This window comes from Phaseolus vulgaris, chromosome 10 (assembly GCF_051622355.1).
Source record: "Phaseolus vulgaris cultivar YP4 chromosome 10, ASM5162235v1, whole genome shotgun sequence".
NCBI lineage: Eukaryota > Viridiplantae > Streptophyta > Magnoliopsida > Fabales > Fabaceae > Phaseolus > Phaseolus vulgaris.
Genome location: NC_143507.1, coordinates 4,668,082 through 4,689,580, shown reverse-complemented (window position 1 = coordinate 4,689,580; position 21,499 = coordinate 4,668,082). Strand labels below are relative to the sequence as shown.

The 21,499-nt window shown below is 29.1% G+C and overlaps 3 protein-coding genes across 3 annotated transcripts; all 3 read left to right on the top strand.

Annotated features, from left to right (window-relative positions):
• The first annotated feature begins 2,050 nt into the window (after nucleotides 1-2,050).
• On the top strand, nucleotides 2,051-5,611 carry LOC137819540 (transcription factor HY5). Its single transcript, XM_068623422.2, has 4 exons — nucleotides 2,051-2,402; nucleotides 2,943-3,135; nucleotides 4,291-4,447; nucleotides 5,337-5,611. The coding sequence occupies exons 1-4, from the start codon at nucleotides 2,096-2,098 to the stop codon at nucleotides 5,406-5,408; spliced, it is 729 nt and encodes a 242-aa protein (XP_068479523.1). The 5' UTR covers nucleotides 2,051-2,095; the 3' UTR covers nucleotides 5,409-5,611.
• A 4,345-nt stretch (nucleotides 5,612-9,956) lies between these two features.
• Nucleotides 9,957-11,524, top strand: LOC137819116 (uncharacterized). Its single transcript, XM_068622868.2, has 3 exons — nucleotides 9,957-10,814; nucleotides 10,960-11,103; nucleotides 11,285-11,524. Exons 1-3 carry the CDS (start codon nucleotides 9,957-9,959, stop codon nucleotides 11,522-11,524), a joined length of 1,242 nt encoding a protein of 413 aa, XP_068478969.2.
• Nucleotides 11,525-17,010: 5,486 nt separating this feature from the next.
• LOC137819206 (putative polygalacturonase At3g15720) lies at nucleotides 17,011-20,799 on the top strand. The gene is made up of 8 exons (XM_068622984.2): nucleotides 17,011-17,209; nucleotides 17,341-17,478; nucleotides 19,203-19,367; nucleotides 19,516-19,723; nucleotides 19,830-19,911; nucleotides 20,048-20,156; nucleotides 20,267-20,365; nucleotides 20,469-20,799. Exons 1-8 carry the CDS (start codon nucleotides 17,072-17,074, stop codon nucleotides 20,697-20,699), a joined length of 1,170 nt encoding a protein of 389 aa, XP_068479085.1. The 5' UTR covers nucleotides 17,011-17,071; the 3' UTR covers nucleotides 20,700-20,799.
• Nucleotides 20,800-21,499: the final 700 nt, after the last annotated feature.

Genomic DNA, 21,499 nt, shown 5'->3' with positions numbered 1-21,499 from the left:
GATAAAATTTTATAAATATATTTTAATTTTAACCATCTATGTAACTATTGCATGATAGTTTGCGATTTTGTTGTCTATTATTAAGAAGTGAACTTTAAGTTTCATAAAACCGGCTCATAAGAATGAAGTTTGCATCCACTTATATATAATGAAAAGTTTTTATCTCTAGTTAATATGAGATCTCCGAATGGTTCACAATTTGATTAATATCGTCTTTGGTGGTCCATGATTTTCTGTGCGTTAACTTATAGTTTATTACGTGTTGTTTTTAATAAATTTTAATAAATTGGTAACAGTTTTAGAAGATTAGAACAAATAATTAAAGTTTCTTAACCGTTGTTTTTTTTTATTTTATGTCACGATTTTTTATCTGTTGTAAATTTTGTTTTGCCGCGCTAAAAATGTTGTAGTGTACTTTAAACTAAACTGCCACATGAATGGAAAAATAAACTACATCATAAATTTGATTTACTCGAAATTAATGGTGAATTTAGACATCAAATACGAACATTAATTAATTTGGTACATGTTTTTGGAACTTGTATCAATTTGTTTACAAGCAATCATGTTACATGCATTAGTCAGTACAATAACTTGGTAACATACCACGTTGAATGCACCAAAACATGTGCAAATGACATCATTACTACTTCTATGACCTAACTGGTACAATATTGTTCTTTTTTAATGTCAAATTGTTATACATTTTGTCATTTTTTTCCTATGGGTTTATTTCATACAATATCTTAGAATTTAACAAGGTATTCATAGCTCAGCAAAATTTTAACACTGCAAAAACCATTATGAATCAATCCTATGTCTTACAACATATCTTACCATTCCGATATTTAGACTCTTCTAGTCATGTCCTTTTTTTTAAGATTTTTTTATGTTGGTTAAGAAATCAACATAGATTCGGGTTATATATATATATGTTTGAATTTCCTATATTGATTAAAGATATCAAATAAGTTACATTTTTTTTAAATGGATTATAATAACAATTGATTTAGAAAGTGTATCCTACACGACTGATGTAATGTCTCGGATCCCAAAGACGAACGGATCGAACATGATCAAAGCACGCATCCGTCATGTCGACCTTACGTCTAATCAAGATCAACAATGTTAATCCGTGACTAGGAATTAGGTAACCCAATCTTAAACACGGTCTAACCCCATGACCATGCGGTAGTAGTCGAACCTGAATTTAGTCTTGAGGCTGATCGCAGGGCATTCCTAAATTTATGCTAATAAAGCGGTCCAACAAGGAAAGCCCACCACAGGTAATATAAATAGTGCACATTCCAATAAACAGGTACGTCATTATCTACAGTATTTTGACATTCGAGTACCGAACCCCCTTTGCTGACTTGAGCGTAGGAGTGCCTTCTGCAGATACCCTATTTGGTGTTTGCGAAAAAATCGAGAATCGAGACTACGAAAGGAAGGTAAGTAACAAGCAAAGGAGGTTGGAGAGCAACGTGACCGACCAACAAAAAAGAAGAAGACACATCCTTTCAATAGTTTTTCAGATCCCAACCCCCAACCTTTACACGAAAACAAAAGTTATACTCCTTTTTTTACTTTTATTTATTTTCCTGACACAATTCAAAAATTAAACATATCATGGTGGTAATTGTCGAATGTTGGTGTTGTCGAAGGTGCAATGTTGATTGGTAAAGTTGCAGTGGCACGTAGAGTTGCGTGGTGGCATACTCTATTAGAAAATTTAAACGATAGTTCGAGTCTTATACTAACTAAAAATAAATAAAGTTGAGAAAAAAATATATAAAAGAATTCAAAAATATATTTTTTTACGATTTTAAATTGAAATTTATGTCAATTTTTTTTAACTCGTGTTTTATTGTTGTATACAATTTTGGTGAATTATATTTTAAAAGATGAATAAATAACATATGACAGTACATCTAAAAATCTTTTAATTTTGTGTGTATTGGGGTGGAAGTAGTGGACCACAGAATTAGAAGCAGAGTGTGTCATTTGTGTATGAGAATGGTGTTAGGAAAAAGGGTTGGTTCTGTGTACATCAACGTGTTCATTTCTGAACCAAACCTCTTGGCCCCATCCCATAATGTTTCATCGTCAATGGTTTGGGATCAGATTGTTCCAACCAACACCTAAACACATGGTCCCATCTTTCACACCAACTTCTACTACACACACATACACTTTTTCCCCTGTTCAAAATCGCCTTTCACAAGGAAAAACAGAGCAAACAGAGAAAACCATGTCTCTTCCAAGATCACGAAGTGAAGAGAAACCCCTTTCAGAAGGAGCACCACCACCATCATCACCACCACCACCTTCATCCTCTTCTTCATGGAATCGGCTACACAACTTCCCTCCTTTAAATCTACACAACAAGACCAGCAAAATTGGTAGGTCATGCATTCTTCTTTCTTACACAATTTTCATTTAGACATTTTCCTCCAAAACTACTTCAAGAGAGAAAAAATCATTTATACATAAAATTTTTCTTTTATATATAAATTAAGTTATCTGTAAACTAACTTTTGATTACAAAAGTAAATTAAGATAAAATTTTATTTTTGATGGTAAAGTAAATGTTGGAATCTCACATGGATCAGAGATAAAGACATTTCACTATATATAAGTGGTACAAATCTTTCGTGAGATTGAGTTAGGTTTAAAGTCCACTTTATAAATCTTAAATTATTTATTGAAAAATATATAAATTTTATGTTTCCTTCCAAATGCATTGTATAAAGACACTAGCTCTTTGCCTTTTTATTTTGTTTTATTTTTGTTAAATGATTTTTTTTATATGGACTTTATTTTTTCTACTAAAGGTTGATGTAAAGAAAGAAGGTTTAGATTATTTGAAGTTTGCATGATAAAAGTGAGAAATTTTGGGATTTTTATGCACATTTGAAAATGGTGGAGTATTTTTTATGCAGAAGACAGTGATGAAGATATGTTCACAGTTCCAGATGTGGAAACCACAGCCATTAGTGTTCATTCTGCGTTGACTCTACAAAATAGTAACCTTAATCAACGTAATGTGACAGACCCTCAATTTCAAACGGGTTTTCCTGGAAAGCGTCGCAGGGGAAGAAACCCTGCTGATAAGGAACATAGACGTCTCAAGAGGTATAAATACACACATATTATATATTTTCATATTCACGTGTCTGAAATAGTTTTTTTTCATAAATGTTCTTATCCACAATTAAAAATATTATTGACTAAATCATAATATATAAAATGAGTGAAAATCTTACTTTCTAAACTAATTTTATGAGGTTTAGTTAGAAAAAAATTTAATAGTCACAAGAAAAATCTACAAATATTTTTCGTTTTCCGAAAGTTAGGTTTGCATAATTTATTTTTTCTTTGAACATTTCTTATATCTAAGGAAAAATCCTATGCCCTTTGTCGATCTTCATCCTTTTTGGATTTTACCATTAAATAGAAAAAAATAAAAGAAATATGAAATGCAAATTTTAATTAAAGGGAAGCAATGTTGTTTCCGTCATATTGATTAAATTTTTCTTTCAAACAAAATAATTTAAAAAAGTACACATGTCATCCCACTAAATTGCTAACAAATAAATACTTAACAAGCAACTTATTAGCACTTAAAAAATGCTAATTAATAACATAAATTAAAGTAAAAATAAAAAATTCTTAAATACCAAAGTCAATTTATTATGTCCATAAGAAAAAAAATTTGTAGTCTTACTTGTAAAATATCCTAACATTACTTACTTTGTGTCACATAAAAAGTAGGTTTTTAAAATTTAAATCTTTCTAAAAGTTATACCTTATATTATTTTTTCTTGTTAAATTTTTTAGGAAAAAAATTATTCTTGTTTGTGATAATAATTTATACCATATATGACTATCGTTAGTCTACACACGATAAAAATTGAATACTAATGATTAAATATTTCTTGTTTGAAAGATATATACGTAACAATGCACACATATTTACGTGGTCACACCTTTGTTTTTGTAGTATATGCACTTTCTTTAACCAAATTTTGTAATGTTTGTAAAATGAAGAGAAGCTAAATACATAACCTTTCATATTATATATTATATATGAGAAATTACTTTTGACATTCTAATTTTTCTCTTACTTTCTGTTTACAACTTTACTTAATAATAACATGTTATATTTAACTAATAAAAATAAATATAAACAATTTTTTAAAATAAAATAATAATATATTTAGTTGCAAAATAAAAATGAAAAAAATATTAGTGTGAAAGTATAACTACTGATTATATATTTGCAAACAGGTTGTTAAGAAATAGAGTTTCTGCTCAACAAGCCCGTGAAAGAAAGAAGGTTTATGTGAATGATTTGGAAGCAAGAGGCAAAGAGTTGCAAGATAAAAATGCTATCTTAGAAGAACGTATCTCTACTTTGATCAATGAGAACACCATGCTTAGGAAGGTAACACTTTTTTTTAAGCTTTAGTTTCTTGATATAACATTTACTATTAATTCACATTTTACTACAACAAAATTAATTATTATTTTACAGAAATTTGGAAATAATATAAAAAATTCATGAATGAAATTAAATCATTTATAAATTTTTGTATCAACAAAAAATAAATAAATGAGAGTATTTAAAAGATACTCAAACCTTTTTAAAAAAACTACTCACTACAAGAAAATCATGAAATAGAAACTAATTTTTAATGACAAAAAATAATTAGTTGTTATAGTGACTAAATTAGAGACCATTTTAGAAACTAAAAAATTTTTGGTTTCTAAATTAGTTTCTATTATTGTTAAATGGTTTCTAAATTGGTATCTAATTAGCAATCAAGATTTTTGCTACCAAATTTAGAAACTAAATAATTGGTAGTTAAAACCTTGATTGCTAATTATATACCAATTTAGAAACTATTTAACAATAATAGAAACTAATTTAGAAATCAATTTTTTTTAGCTTCTAAAATGGTCTCTAATTTAGTTACCATAATAATATATATTTTTTTTTATCTAAATTTGGTTTCTATTTCATGTTTTTCTTGTAGTGCATATATAAATCTATATTATTCAAATAGCCCAACAATTATTTACGAATTATTTATAATTAAATATTGATAGATAAATAACCCACAAAGAAAGTTAATTAATTTAGATAGAAATAATAAAGTTTCTTTGTAATTGTATTTTTTTAAATAATGGTAACCATAACTAATGTCTTAAATAATTGTTTTAAAAGTTGTCTTATCCTAAGTATTGCATTTTAATCTTCATGCATGCATAGTGTTTGAGAGTTAATGATTTAACAGAGTGAAGTATATGTATTAATGATGATTCACCAACAGGTTCTTATGAATGCAAGGCCAAAAGTAGACGATAACAATGAACAAAAGCAAGATCAGTTAAGTAAGAGCTAACAAGCAGATTCTATTATGTAAATTTACAAATGTATGTTTACTTTCTTTCTTTCCTACTTTGCCAAAGACCAAAGACCTTCTCCACCTCTACAATTCAAGCTTTTTTTATTTGGCACTCTTTGATGTAGTGAAGTTGGAAAAGATTCAGAATTAATACTTGTTGTATAGTAGTTTCAATGTATCTTGAGGAAATAGTTATAGCCTGTGTAGATTGAATTTAAATTTCATTAGATTTCAATGTTTATAGATGTGATATTCCAATGAGTTAGTTAGGTCACTCATATTTACCAAGGCCTCTCTTTACTTATTTATGACTATTATGTGTAACACTTAATTATTATATACATCTTGACTAGGACTTTTGACAACAATTGAAAGAGATTTTAACGACAATGTTTCAACGATGGCTGAACCCATCTTTTTATTTTGGAATTGTGTCGATGATTTTTCTTCATTACATAAGTTATTCACTTAATGATTACACTACCGTAAAAAAGTGTTTTAACGACAGTTAAAAAGACTATATAAAGATGGTTTAGAAACCGTCGTTATTTCGAGTGTCGTTATAAATTAGCTGTTTATAATGACAGTTTCAAAACTGTCGTTATAAAAATATTAAAAAAAATGAAAAATATATCGTTATTTTAACAAATAAATAATTAAAAATGGAATAAAATGTTTTCTTTAAAAGACGGTTCCATTTGTAACAGTCGTATAAATGTGTGATTCTAGTTCAATATTTAAAAAAACAATATTTTTAGAGAAGGTTCCAGATGGAACCGTTGTTATATATGTTTTGTTTTTTTAAAAAATGTTTTATATTATATATATACACACTCTAATCCGGCATAAAATATCAAATTTCCAGAAAATAAAAACATATAATATCATAATTTAAATATGAAAAGTATATACAATAAATTAAGTACATATGACATTCTACAAAAAGTTCTACAAATATATGAAAAAATTCCATGTTATTCTAATAATTCATTTATCCTAAGATGTTATACATGGTTATGAAATATTTTGACCATGTTGTCGTCACATACTCTAATGCTTCTGAATCTAGCGATTGTGGGTTTCACTTATTTCAATAATTTAGTATAACTTATTTAATAAATATGGACTTACTCATGGATGTACGAAGCAAAATAAATTCGTTTTCCTCCATTCTTTAAGGCGGTGGTGATGTATGTTTGTGTTTTTGACTTCTAAAAACATATGTATCTTATTTCCCCTCATTGAAGCATAATCCACAAATATACCTAAATTTCAATAAGTTATTACTAATATATATAATAAATCAAAAGTATAAAGATTTTAACAATTGATTTCCAGATACAAGGTCCAACAAATCAGATATGTTATGTTAATCTCCTGATTTCCAGATGCAAGGTCCAACAAATCAGACATGTGAAAGTACAACGGTACATAACTATACCTTCCGAAAACATTGGCATCCCATGGAACCTCTACGACGATTGTATCTAGAGTTGTAGCAACTTACACCAATGCTGCCATAGGATCATCAGTGGAGAATGTTTTCTTCTTTTGCAGAGGCAGTTTTGCCTTAGGTTCCTGCTACTCATCAACAAACAAACAAATAATTAAATTAGTTAGAATATAATATATTTGATATATAATCCTATTAGTGCAAAAATATATCGTAGAGTCTGATATAGGTCGGACGAGATGTCTAGGCCAGACAATGAAAGTATGTAATGCCTCTGCTACAATTGTCACCTATAATGTCGGCACAGGAATTGCAACATCACGGTAAAAGACCTTCTCCACCATGGCCTTTATCAAATTAGAAGGAAGAGGCACATTGTGGAACATTGTGACAGCTTCATAACACTTACATAGGGCAACGAATCGGGCAGAATAATCATAATCAACATATAACTCGCATTGGCTAGTTGAGCCAAAGTCATCCCCTAGTAGATCAACCGTTGAACAACTCCCTTTAGTGCTGACTCTCTTAATAGGAGGCGGGTCATCTTGTACCAGTAGTTGGTTGCTGCGAGAGTCCTAAACTGTACAATCAGGCACATAGAGAACATATTTCTTACAATTCGTTTAGTCAATTGTTCATTGTGATTCCTCAAAAAGTCCATGTCCCTAATGGCTTTAGACTGACACTTTTCCATTTCTCATGTTGGGATGGTAGGGATGAAGGCTTCAAAGAATCATTATTCCCTTCTTGAATAGAAGCAAAACGTGCTTTAATCTTTTGTTCAAGCAACTTTTGCTCTAACATCTTATAACCACCACAGGACAATAAGTGTGGGGTCTCGTTATGTGCCTGATTGGATTTTGCTTTCTTCTGAACATCTTATCATCAACATTCAAAAGTTAATAATACATTAATATAAACTACATCCAAATAAGTGATATTAACCTACCATTTCTCAGTTTCTCGGATCTTCACAAACTGTTGCCAAGTTTCTTCATCAAGGCATGCATATTTCGTACAAGGATTTTCTCCTTTCCTTGCACCATATATAAGTTATTATTAAAAAAAGGAAAATGAAAGAAAATATAAAAATATGGGGGGACTAGACCAAAACCCACATGTTAATAAAAACGACACATAGGTAGATTATATATATTCATAAAGAATTCTAAAAACATAATAGATGGTAGCGTATTATACCAATGAAAAGATTCTCTATGAATAAATCCTAAATTAGCCAACTTATCAATACACACATTTTCTTCACGAAAAATATATTTAACCCTAAACATGATTTTCCTACAGTAATTAAGACAAGTATTCCATCAATTACGAAGCATCCAAGGAACATTAGTCCTAGCAGTAAACGCAACACAAACCAAAGCAGAATCACATTTTAGCCAGACATTAGTAAGCCCCATCTTTTGAGCTTCCTCCATAGCTTGTATAATCCCATAAAACTTAACAACCAGAGCAGTCTGAACTTCAAGAAATGCAGAGAAAGCTCCAATAAATTCCCCCATACTCCCATAGAAAATACCTCCACAAGTAGCAAGATCAGGATATCCCCTAGCAACCCCATCAGTGTTAATTTTAACCTAGCCTGGTGAAGGAAACTCCCATCTAACATAAAGAGGACGAAAAACTTTACCGGTACAAGTATTAATACCAAAAAACTTGATCACGTTGAAATCCAACATATCATTCTTCATTGAAGCTTTAAGCGAATTTCCCACTAGACGAGTTAAATCTTTAATAACTGAAATAGCCCTAGAAACCTCAATCTTATCCTGAAAATGAGCATAATCCCTCATACGCGATATCATCCAAATAGAAAAAGTAATCACAACAAGCTTAATCAATTTGACCAAACAACTACCATCACTCTTAATAAAAGAGAGAAGATAATCCTTAGTAGAGAAATGAGTAGGAAAAATCTACCGAACCCAACTCCAAATATGCAAAACATTAGAACATTCAAAAAATAAATGTTGAATAGATTCCTCGTACTTTACACAAAGCGTACACACAGAACAAATATGCAAACCTTTATTTTGAATATGCTGATCTGTAGGAAGCCGCCCATGAAAAACTTTCCAAAGGACAAGAGTTTTGAAAGGCGAAAGATATGAAGACCAAATAAATTTACCCTAACCATAGGGAACTCTTGGATCCAAGAAAAAAAGTCCTAGCCAATTTAAGAGTGAAACGATTAGATGCATCTAGAATCCAATTAGGAATATTTTGTTCTGTCCTAACCATGATATGACTAAAAAGATGAGGCATCTGATGTAAAGACAATGGAATATTTCAATCACTAACTAATTTAATTTATTAATGTTATTACATTTTCTGTTTCTTAAATCAAATTAGAGTATTAAAGTATTTCTTTTCTTTTCCCCTTCCAAATTTACTATATTTTTACATAAATATTAATTAAATATTTATTTGAATAATTTTTTATTATTACATTTATATAATTATATTTTTAATTTTCTTCTTTTAAACAGTTAAAACTAAAAATCAATACAAGGGTTAAATATTGCTAATTAAGAAAAGAAATCCCACTAAAAATTAAACCATACCAAGTTTGTTAAATATCGAGTTGTTTTTACACCTACAAATAGTTATAAATATTTTTTTAATAGGTTTGTACATGTGTAAAACTATGTCTACACATGATAATTTGGGCATAAAGTAAATTGAAAACACCTTGTATTTTCAATAAAAGGAAACAATCCACATCAGATTTAAAATTTAGTTATGCCAAATATATCACTATCAACTCATCTATCATTTATAAAACTAGCAATTAATTTCATATACACATAAATTTACCTTCTTTAAAATCTAAACGATCATACATCTTCAGCTAAGACCTAATCATCACCATGATTAACCAATTATCTTTTTCTTATATGGTATGAAACTTTTTTCATCAATGTTCTATTATTCCAAGTTTTCATTTAAATCTTATTTGATTCACATATTTTTACCACATTTTTATAAATTATCTACAAGATTATCACATGAAAAACACTAGACACATATTTTTATGCCTAATGTTAACGGTTTATGTGTAGGTTAACATGAAGACTCTCTCCAAAGTAGCAATAATTTTATTATCAATTATGATGTTGTTTCCTAGCACAACACACTCAATTGTTGTAGAGTCTAATGAAAGCTATATCAAATCAGCTACTTTTTTGTCCGAAAAGTTTGAAGTGGGACCCGGAAAAGTTGTAGTGAAAACATTATTGGATATTGACTTTCCAAAGGGTCACATTGGGGTCAAGAGTTTTGATGTTGAAGTGGTTGATGAAGATGGTAAATCTGTACCTTTGTATGAAACTTACCTTCATCATTGGTTTGCTGTAAAATATATTGAAAATATTACCATGTCACACTACATTAAACAAACTCACGACCTTCGCAACGGTATCGAATTTGAAAGAAATGAGGGTATGTGCCAAGGTTTTTTGCTTCCACATTATTGGGGCTTGGGAGGAGAATCACGAGGAACATCCTCAAATCTTCCAGATCCTTTTGCAGTTGAATTAGGTAATCCTACAAAATTAAAGGATGGGTTTAAAGAAAAATGGTTATTTAGCATCATGGTTATTGATACCCGTGGAACACATGATAGAAAAGGTTGTTCAGAGTGTAGGTGTAAGCTTTTAAATCTCCCAAACAACTTTTACAATGTCACAGTGGGCATTAATGGTCAATTATTGCCAAGAAATTATAAAGGAGGACTCTTTTGTTGTCAAGATAACTTACAATGCAAATTAAGAAATGATTTCCATGGACCAACAAGAAATCTTTCCCTAAGATATAAAATAAGGTGGGTTGATTGGGATGAACACCAAGTGCCTCTTAGGTTCTATATACTTGATTCAACTGATCGTGTAAGATCAAATGGTTTTACACCAATTCATGATTGTCAGGTAGATGATTTATTCAATATATACTATAACTTACAAATATAAGCAAACTTTTGAAACTCACTTATATTCCAAACAAAACTATTAGGATGTTAATTACTTTTTTTCGTGAGTAAGTGAGTAAGATAAATTTCTGAATTTGTTATAGGCAGAATACACTATTCCAAGAAATCATTACAGTGACTTACCTCATGTTAAGAAAGCAAACATCCCAATGACAAAAGGTGGCTATCTTATATATGGCACTGCTCATATGCACACCGGCGTTATCAATACTACTTTATATGGACAGGTAATATTTGAATTTAATTTTTGTATTCCTATATAATTTATATCATGTAGATAATCTTATGTTTAATTTTTTATTCTCTATAAATTTGTTAGTAACTAAATTTGGTTGATAAATTATATATCTTTGTAACATTATTTATTTTAGTGCATTTTGTCTAAATTTATGTTTTGGCTTAACTTAGGATGGAAGAGTTTTGTGCACTTCAAATCCAAAGTACGGAACAGGAAAAGAAGCAGGAAATGAAAATGGTTACCTAATTGGAATGTCAGTTTGTTATCCAAAGCCTGGTTCTATCAAGATTAAAGACGGTGAAATTCTAACATTAGAATCCATATACGAAAACAAGTTTCGTACTGGGGCTATGGGCCATTTCTATATTTACTTGGCAGATCAAATACCAAACAAAGATTTTACAATTTGATGTGAACTATTAATTTATCTTTTTATAATAAAAGCTCTCATGCTAGACATCACTATGAAACTTGACATCTAAGTTAGGCTGACACCTCGAGTATCAACAATCATCTACCACCACTTGAAAAAAGTATTATTGAAAAAAGGGAAGAAAGAAAGAAATTGTACTATAATTGTAATCCATAAATAGTGGTTCTAAATTATCACTATATTCATTTATGTTGTTTTACTTTTAATCAATTGTTTGGTCTATGATTGTGTTACTTTTGGTATATTGTGTCTTGTGAATGTATATATAATCATCTATCACAATCTTTGTTATGTTAACAATTTACTAAAAATGCAATATATCAATTCAGCTTATAATGAAAGAATTGTGCGAATTGAACTGCAAATAACACCAAAATGAAGATGTTGAAAATGAACAAATATAAAGTTAAAAATGAATAAATGGTTTTCTCTATTACGAAAGATAAACACTTTTTGTAAGATAAACATTTTTTATTTGCATATGTCTAGCGATGCATACAATTCACTCTTATAGGAGAGGTAAAATGTATATAAAGATTCTTGTTGACCAGACGAACTAACGAACCTTCATAATGTTGGAGCTAAAGTTTGTGTTGAGCCATATTTGTGGAATCCAACCCTAAAGTAGAAATGAAGACTTTGTGTTTTTGTTGTGTGTGTGTGATTTATTTTTATTATTTCTTCTTGATGTTTATTACGAAGTGGACTTTAAGCCTAACTCAACCCCATAAAACCGGCTCATAGGGTTGAGGTTTCCACCCATTTATATATTATGAAATGTCCTTATCTCTAGTCGATGTGGGATCTCCAACACACCCCCTCACACCGAGAGAGATAGATAGAAGCTCGTGCGTGGGACTATATATTTTGGGTGGTCCGATAGCGGCCCGATAGCGGGTGGCACGATAGGCCCAACAAATACTCGCTAGGATAGGCTCGAAATGGCTCTGATACCATATTACAAAGTGGACTTTAATCTCTAGTCGATGCGAATTGAACTGCAAATAACACCAAAATGAAGATGTTGAAAATGAACAAATATAAAGTTAAAAATGAATAAATGGTTTTCTCTACTACGAAAGATAAACACTTTTTGTAAGATAAACATTTTTTATTTGCATATGTCTAGCGATGCATACAATTCACTCTTATAGGAGAGGTAAAATGTATATAAAGATTCTTGTTGACCAGACGAACTAACGAACCTTCATAATGTTGGAGCTAAAGTTTGTGTTGAGCCATATTTGTGGAATCCAACCCTAAAGTAGAAATGAAGACTTTGTGTTTTTGTTGTGTGTGTGTGATTTATTTTTATTATTTCTTCTTGATGTTTATTACGAAGTGAACTTTAAGCCTAACTCAACCCCCTAAAACCGGCTCATAGGGTTGAGGTTTCCACCCATTTATATATTATGAAATGTCCTTATCTCTAGTCGATGTGGGATCTCCAACACACCCCCTCACACCGAGAGTGATAGATAGAAGCTCGTGCGTGGGACTATATATTTTGGGTGGTCCGATAGCGGCCCGATAGCGGGTGGCACGATAGGCCCAACAAATACTCGCTAGGATAGGCTCGAAATGGCTCTGATACCATATTACAAAGTGGACTTTAATCTCTAGTCGATGTGGGATCTCCAACAATGTTCAACTATAATATTATAATATCTACTGCTACTTAAACACAAGATTAACATAAATAATAGTTAAAGCCCAAATAAATCTGGTTAGATGAATCCTATTTAAAAAAGTGGATTTATTCATGATTACAATCCACAAATCTATGAAAGTGCTATGAGTGGATGAGGGTGACATCGACGGAGCATAGGGAGCCAAAAAAAAAACATTTTTAAAGCTTCAGGATGAGGGGGGTCAAGGAAAGTGTTAACTATATTTGGGGTTGTGTGTGGATAACAGTAGTAAGAGAGTTGTGGCTACATAAGAACAAGTGGATTTTCAGAGGTGGTAAGATAGATCATATGGACGTCTTCACTTTGGCACAAATGAAGGCTTGGTCATGATAGTGCCTAAAGTGCGCGGAGTAAGTTTTTCGTATTCAGATTGGTGCCTTGAGTTTTTTATTTGCATGATGTCAGTTAATTTTTATAGGAGATAGTTAGCATGAGTAAAAGGTGTATGTTTTTAGGTATTTCAGTTTGTTGTAAGGAAGTTAGAAGATATGAGCCTTAGGTAGATCTTTTGTATAAGGGTTGAGATATCCTGAAATATCTCTTATTTATTCATTCGTTTCTTGTCGATAAAAAAAAAGCGCATGTATTCAACCATAAATTATTTTATATTTTCCCTACAAAAATATGAAAACATGTGACAAATAGTGGAGACAATAGCAAGCGACAATGGTAAGAGGTGTAACCAATGACAATCGACATCAAGAAACCAAGTGATGTTCATGGTGGAGATAAAGGCCTACAACAACACGCTTACAAGGCTATTATCTGCACTTGACGACTTACATTTTTTTTATCAACAAAGAATAAGTAAAATAAAATGAGATATTTTTGGAGTGTCTCAACTTTTATACAGAGAATTTCAAATCAAACTTCTTAACATTTAACCAGCTGAGAATCCAACCAACATGACAATACATCACCGACTACTCGTGATTGAAAGAGGGAATCCAAGTGAGAATCCAACCAACATGACAATACATCACCGACTACTCGTGATTGAAAGAGGGAATCCAAGTAAAGCCCTTGTTATGCTGTCAAAGGTTTTGTGGGATTGACTTCAACTGAAATGCAATTTTGGAACCCTATATTACATGGGTTGCCCAAATAATCGATGTAATTGACGGTTTAGATTCAATGTAATAAATATGTAATAAGTGTAAAAAGTATATATTTACAATCTTTAAAAAAAAAATATAATCTATAATCATAAAAAACGGGTTTTGCACTATTGGAATAAGTTTTACGTCTTATAGTTAATTAATTTAAAATAAGGTTTTATATATTTTACAACAAATTGAGTTATGAAAGAATTTGATAATAGTTTTGAGTCAGTAACAGATAGAAATAGTTTTGAATCATTATTTTGTAAATTGTAATTTGTGATGTAGAAATTCTAATATGATACAGATGTGAGGTAGCTATAAAACTAAATCAATGTTAAAAAGTGACAACAACTATTAATCCAATTAATTTTGTTTACTCCTTACATTAAAAAGTATCAGTAAAACGAACTCACAATTATTACTCATCGTTATTTGGTCTCATAAAAAAAAATTACTCTTCACTCACAAAGTTTTATTTTCAACATCAATATAATAATGATAATCTAAAATTTTTCATTATGATTTTCTTTTAACTATGATTGGAATCCCTTTCACACGTGTCTTTGTTGCTAATATAAGGTTAAATTGCCATGCAGTCCTCTCGCATCAAGTTGGAAGCTCAATTCCTAACATGTAGCTTCAAAAATTAACGTTACGTTAACCTTTTGTTCTTTTCAGTACCTATTTGTTAAATTTGTTATTATTAGAGTTAATTGCAAATTAAATTGGGTAAATCTAAAGAAAACCTAAAGTTAGGCAAAGAAAACCTATTCCAAAAGAAGTGTATCCAACATTTATTTTTTTGACGTAAAATAGCATCTTTAGTGTGGAATAACGTTAGAGTTGGATAGACATATGTTTGCTCAACATATTAATATTTAGGTACTATTTTCAACAATTTCATCTCCATATTAATGATAAGTAAAATTTGGGAATATTAAAGGAATAAAGTCATATTTAAACAAGGGAAGGTGAATGTTTTTTTACACTGCTTAATTAAAGACTTGCTTAATTAAAGACTTGATTTTGGTTAAAATCTTTAATTTTACTATTTTTATTGGATATTGAATCCTTATAATGCTTGATAACTTTTAGGTAGGATGACCTGATTTCACAATGTCTCTTCCTGTTAAAAATTCTGCATTTTTTAATGTTGGTTTCGTCTTTGATCTGTAATGGAGCAACAAGGCATGTGTTGTTGTTTTTTTTTAGCTGATGACTGGGAAAACATACTTAATGGTTGTGTAGGGGTACTGAGAAGCAATGTAGTAAATCAAAACAAACTTGTTATTAAGGTGGCCCTATATACTTTGATATCCAAAGCTCCAATTTTAAAAGATTCCTAGGTTGTACTCCTGAAACTTTTGTGTCCAAAGAGTTTGGAGTTTTTCTCGCTACAAGATTCTTGTCATAAAAGTTTTGTGGATGAGTGAAGACATAACTTTGGTTGACAAGATTCTAATTTTGTTAAATACTCATTTTGATTTTTGTGGTTGAATGCTCGACAATTGTCAACCTTATTCTATTGACTTTTATGTGATGAGGGGATGATGTCGATGAAGATGGACTTTTTTAGGGTTGACTGGTTTGTCAGGTATTGATATGTTTTTTTTAGGGTTGAACAAATATATCATATATCTTCTTTTTATAATAAAATTGAGAGTCCCTTAAATGTCCAATGTTCATATTTATTCATTTTTTTGTTGATAAAAAAAAAAGAATTTGTATGTGTATTGTATGAGAATAATCACTATTGTGAAAAATGATAACTATAAATACAAAACATACAATTATATATAAATAGTAGTGATTGACATAGATGGTCTGAAAACAATTTGGTAGTGAGTATAGATAAAGTGACATAGTCCTCTCTTGTGTGTTTTTTTGGATCATGTTTTTTTTTATCGATATTAAAAAATAAATAAATAAAAACCACTTCAGGAATGGTTGGATCCAAATGAAGGATATATGCAATGAGATTAGATATTTTTGATGGGCTACTTTCAGTAGTTTTTTTTATAAAGGGTTGGAGTTTCCTTAAATACTCTCATTAATTATTTTTTCATTGCTAATAATATATATAAATGGTAGATGTTATAGTTGATAATCTCATAATTACGAGCTTTTTTTTTCATTCTTGTGTCAAATTTTCGTCTTTCAATTTTACTTGGTCTTATTGATTTTAATTACTTTATAACATTTTTATTTTATGTTCCTCTCTATCATTTTTATTCTAGATTTAATTTGGAGTTGACATTAAAAGGTTGATTTTGGTAATAAAAATAACAGTTAGAAAAATTGAAAGGTCAAAAGCTATTATAGAAGTCAAAAAAGAAAAATTACTTTTTTTCAGAAATCAAAGTTTTGACAAAAGAAATTCAACATTTCATAATTAATATAAATCCAAGAATATAGTTTAATATTAATTTGTTAATTTATTGTGATTTTATTTATAACATAATTGACATATTTAAAGTACTTATCTATTATAAATTTTATTAAAAGAAATAAACTCTGAATTTTCTAAATAAACATTTATAATGTACATTACTATAATAAATAAACATTTATGATATATATTGTCTAAAGTATTATTTTTATTTTTATTTTTTTGCTACTTAAACCCCATAACCTATTCTTTCTCTCATTATATGCAGCTCACTCTTGATTAATCTTTTGAAGGATCAATAGTCACCAAAAAACAAGAAAAAAACTTCACTATTCCTAAACATGCAGAGACTAATCAGTTGGGTTTTGATTCTTTGCTTTGTTTCACCATGTTTTTGTGAGAGGTTGATGGGATCTGCAAACACATACAATGTGATTGACTATGGTGCTCATGGTGATGGTAAAACTGATGATTCCCAGGTAAATGTTTTGTTGTTTCTCTTCTTTCTTAAGAGGAAGATTATTGTTCTTATATATAGTTCCTACTTTTTTGTACACATTTTATATAGGCTGTGGCCAATTATGAAGTTTCTCTTTTGAATTGATAACAGGCATTTTTAAGTGCATGGCAAAAGACATGCTCAACAAAAGGGGCATCAACTCTAGTTATACCATCAAAAGGAGTATTCTTATTGAAGAAGAACATAATCCTCAAAGGTCCTTGTCAAGCCACAAACATTAAAATTCAGGTATTATCATCTGATAATGATCGATGTGATGATAAATGATTGTTGTTACTTGAAGTAATGATCGATGTGATGATAAATGATTGTTGTTACTTGAAGTGTCAGTATAGTTTAAATGACAAACTTTATAATCATGTCTAACATAAGAGTTTCTATAAAATAAAATAAAAATTCTTTTTTCCTATTTTCAGTAAGTAAAAAAAATATAATTATTTAAATATTCATAAAATAACATGAGGTAAATTTTGAATAGTGATTTTTTTTAATGAATGCACAGGAGGAGCTATAACTTTTTATTTAAGTAATGCAAATTATTTTTTATTAACAACAAAAATAAATAAATTAAAGTGATTCAACTTGAATATTGAAACAAACAAAAAAATAAAAATACCCTACATTGTCCTTTTAAGGTTCGCACAACTAAAAATATAACAATGCAGAATTAATATTTGTTAATGTATAATTTTTCTTTTATATGAACAGTACTCTAAATTTATATTTTTTTATTTATAAAAAAGTTTAAATAAATATATTGATAATATATTTTATTTAAAAATTAGTTCCAACTAAATTAAAAAAAAATTCTTAAATAAAGCAAACATAAAATGTAATGTATATATTGTTTAACCCCACACAAAGACGTACATTTGACTACAGATTCAAATTTTTTATTTAAAATTATAAAATTGTAGAAAAATTTGACTTATATCAAATTTAAATATATTTTTATCTTGGAGGAGTGAAATTAAAATTAAATTATTTTGTTAATAAATTTTAATTTTTGTTTAAATGAATAATTTATTAATAGTTTGTTATTTAAAGTTCATTTGTGTTATTTAAAGTATGAAAATGAATTAAATTAAATGAAAACTATTTAAATCAAATACTACTTAAAATAAATTATATGTTATGATGGGTATGGGTGGTGAAAAACTTATTAACGCCTTACTTAAGTTGTCAAGTCATGAGAATGAGTGTATTTTGGAAACAGTTTATAGTATAAAAATATTTTGGGATTGAAAGAAATTGATATTTCACTATTGGTTTATAAGAGTTGAGATATTTAGTATAATATATATATTTACTGATAAAAATATTTAAAATAAATTATTAATTACTATATTAGTAGATAATAGATAAGTTATATCTAAAATATATTAATGGTAATAAATGCTCAAAAGAGTAATAAAAATAGCAATTGAGTTGTAATTTCTTATAAATCAAAAGTATATAGTAGGTTTAATAAATACTTATAGTAAATATGTCATTAATTTTTTCAGTAGGGATTTCTAATGATGTTAAAATAATTTAATATTTTTCAATTAAGAATTAATGATGTGAAAATGTCAAATATGAAACAATTGAATAATTACATCATTATCCCAAACACAAATTAACTCTTTTTAATGATATTAAGTTTATAAGCAAAACTTTGACCAATTTACAAAAATGATTAAAAAATTATCTAAATTAAAAACAGACTACTGAAATAAAATATTGTTAAGAAATTCTTTACTTTTCTTATCCAAGTAATTGAGTTAGATTATATATATATATATATATATTTTTTTTTTATTTTTTTATTTTTTTTTTAACTATTTTTCCAATTTTTCTCGTTAATATTAAATATCTATATCATAAAAATACAAGTCCAATTTTTTCAAGAATTCCTTACAATAAAGTAAATGTATTATTTATTTTGTTTATTATTTTTCCATCACTTGCAGCTTCAAGGAAGAATAGCAGTAGCAACCCAGAATGCATGGCTAGGTGATAAATCTACGATAATTTTGATCACAAACGTGAATGGTCTCACTATTGATGGAACTGGAGGATCAATCGATGGCTTCGGTTCTACTTGGTGGGCATGCAAAAACTGTCCACGACCCTCGGTTAGATGATATCTTACACTTTATATTTCCACAACTTTTTGTTTTATACTCAAAGTATTCATTTATTGATCTTTTGCTGCATAATCTGTTTTTTTTTTGGTTGGTTATAGTAGTATTATGATGAACTTTTGTAATTTTGATGTTGCAGGTCCTTAGTTTCAATGCATGCAATGGTCTCAGTGTTAGTTATTTGAGTATCATGAATAGTCCAGAAGCTCACATAACCATAAATGGTTGTGTGGGTGCAACATTCTCTCATATTACCATTCAGTCTTCTGCTAATAGTCCCAACACTGATGGAATCGACATTTCTTCTTCCAAAAATATCTTGATAAAAGATTCCAATATAGCTGCTGGTAAACCAAGTTTTCATCTTATGTTCTTATTCAAATTTCAGTAGAATTTTAGAACAATTTCATATTATATCTGCAACTTTAACTCATGCTGTCTTTCTATAAGCAGGTGATGACTGCATTGCAATCATAGGTGAGTCCTCTTACATCAATGCTACTGGAGTTGCTTGTGGACCAGGCCATGGAATAAGGTTTGATCAAATTATCTTTTGTTCTATAACAAACATGAAAATAATACATGAACATCACATCGATCTATAGAATTTTTTTCTTCATTGAGTTAATAGCTTTGTGTTATTTCTAACTTGGCATGAATGGATTAATCAGCATTGGTAGCCTGGGTAGAAACGATGGCCATGACAAGGTGGAACACGTTTATGTATATGATTGCAGCTTCAACAAAACTACAAATGGAGCAAGAATAAAGACATTTCAGGTATTTAAGGGATTTTTCTGCAACTCAAAACCATGGTATTATGTTTTCTGAGAGAGTAATGATTCAGATGAATGTAACAGAATATTTGATATATTGTAATATTTTTACAGGGTGGACTAGGTTATGCCAGAAGCATCACTTATGAGAAAATTACATTAACACAGGTTTCCAACCCAATAATTATAAATCAAAACTATGTGAGTTTAAAGGTATATACTTAACTCTGCTTTCATATTATTATATCTTGTGATGATTTCAACTTGCTTATGGTGTTCATTGCATATAATGTTGCATTGAATTTGGCACAATTAGAGTGGAGGAGGAGTTGAAGTGAGTGGGGTGACATTTCGAGGGTTTACAGGAACATCTGCAGACGACAAAGCCATTACCTTAGCTTGCAGTTCACAAGGTTGTTTCAACATTGTTTTGGATCAAGTTACCATTAAATCTTCTGTACCAGGAAAACCAGCTTCTTGTTCTTGTACTAATGCACATGGAACAGCTACATCCACAGTTCCAAATTGTGCTTCCTTAATGAAATGAAGTAACTGTGTTACCCTCACACATGAATACGGGAAATGATGTATCAAGAATAAGAGTTTTTCTTTTTTTTTTGGTAAAAGGAACAATAATATAGAGTTGTTGTTTTTCTTGGAAAGGAGTAATACAAGTTTTTTTGATGAATATTATTGTGAACTCTATATTTTAGATTATTCTTATATCATTTTAATTTATTATGTGTGTCTCTATTTAATTATTAAAATATGAAATAAATAAAATATTAAAGACCTTTTGAGATAACTTTTTTTTTATAAACACTTCCAAAAGAAATTAAAAAGAAAAAAATTAATTGAGCAGATTACCCAGAAAAATCCTTAAGAACTTTTTTTACTATGATAGCTTGAATAACCTTAAATGTTCGTTTTTAAGGAAAATGTAAATGTTTTTAAATTAAAAAGAATTAATTTTTAAAAAAAATATTTTAACTGTTTAGATTTTAGATTTTAGATTTAAGATTTAGGATTTAGGATTTATTATTTAGAATTGAGAGTTTAGGTTTATCGCATGTTTGGACTAATGCAAATAGAATTATCGAGATGAAAAATAATTAGTATGACCAAACTCAGTCTAACAATAGAATTATCGAGACGAAAAATAATTAGCATGACCAAACTTAGTCTATGATGTTAGGTGAAAAAAAAACAGAAATTAGTTTGCATTATACTAAAATATATATATTTTTTGAATTAAAAGATAAAAATAATACTTAAAAATAAATAAAAATGAGTGAAGAAATTAAATTTGAACTTTTTTTAATATATTAAAAATAAAATAAACATGTT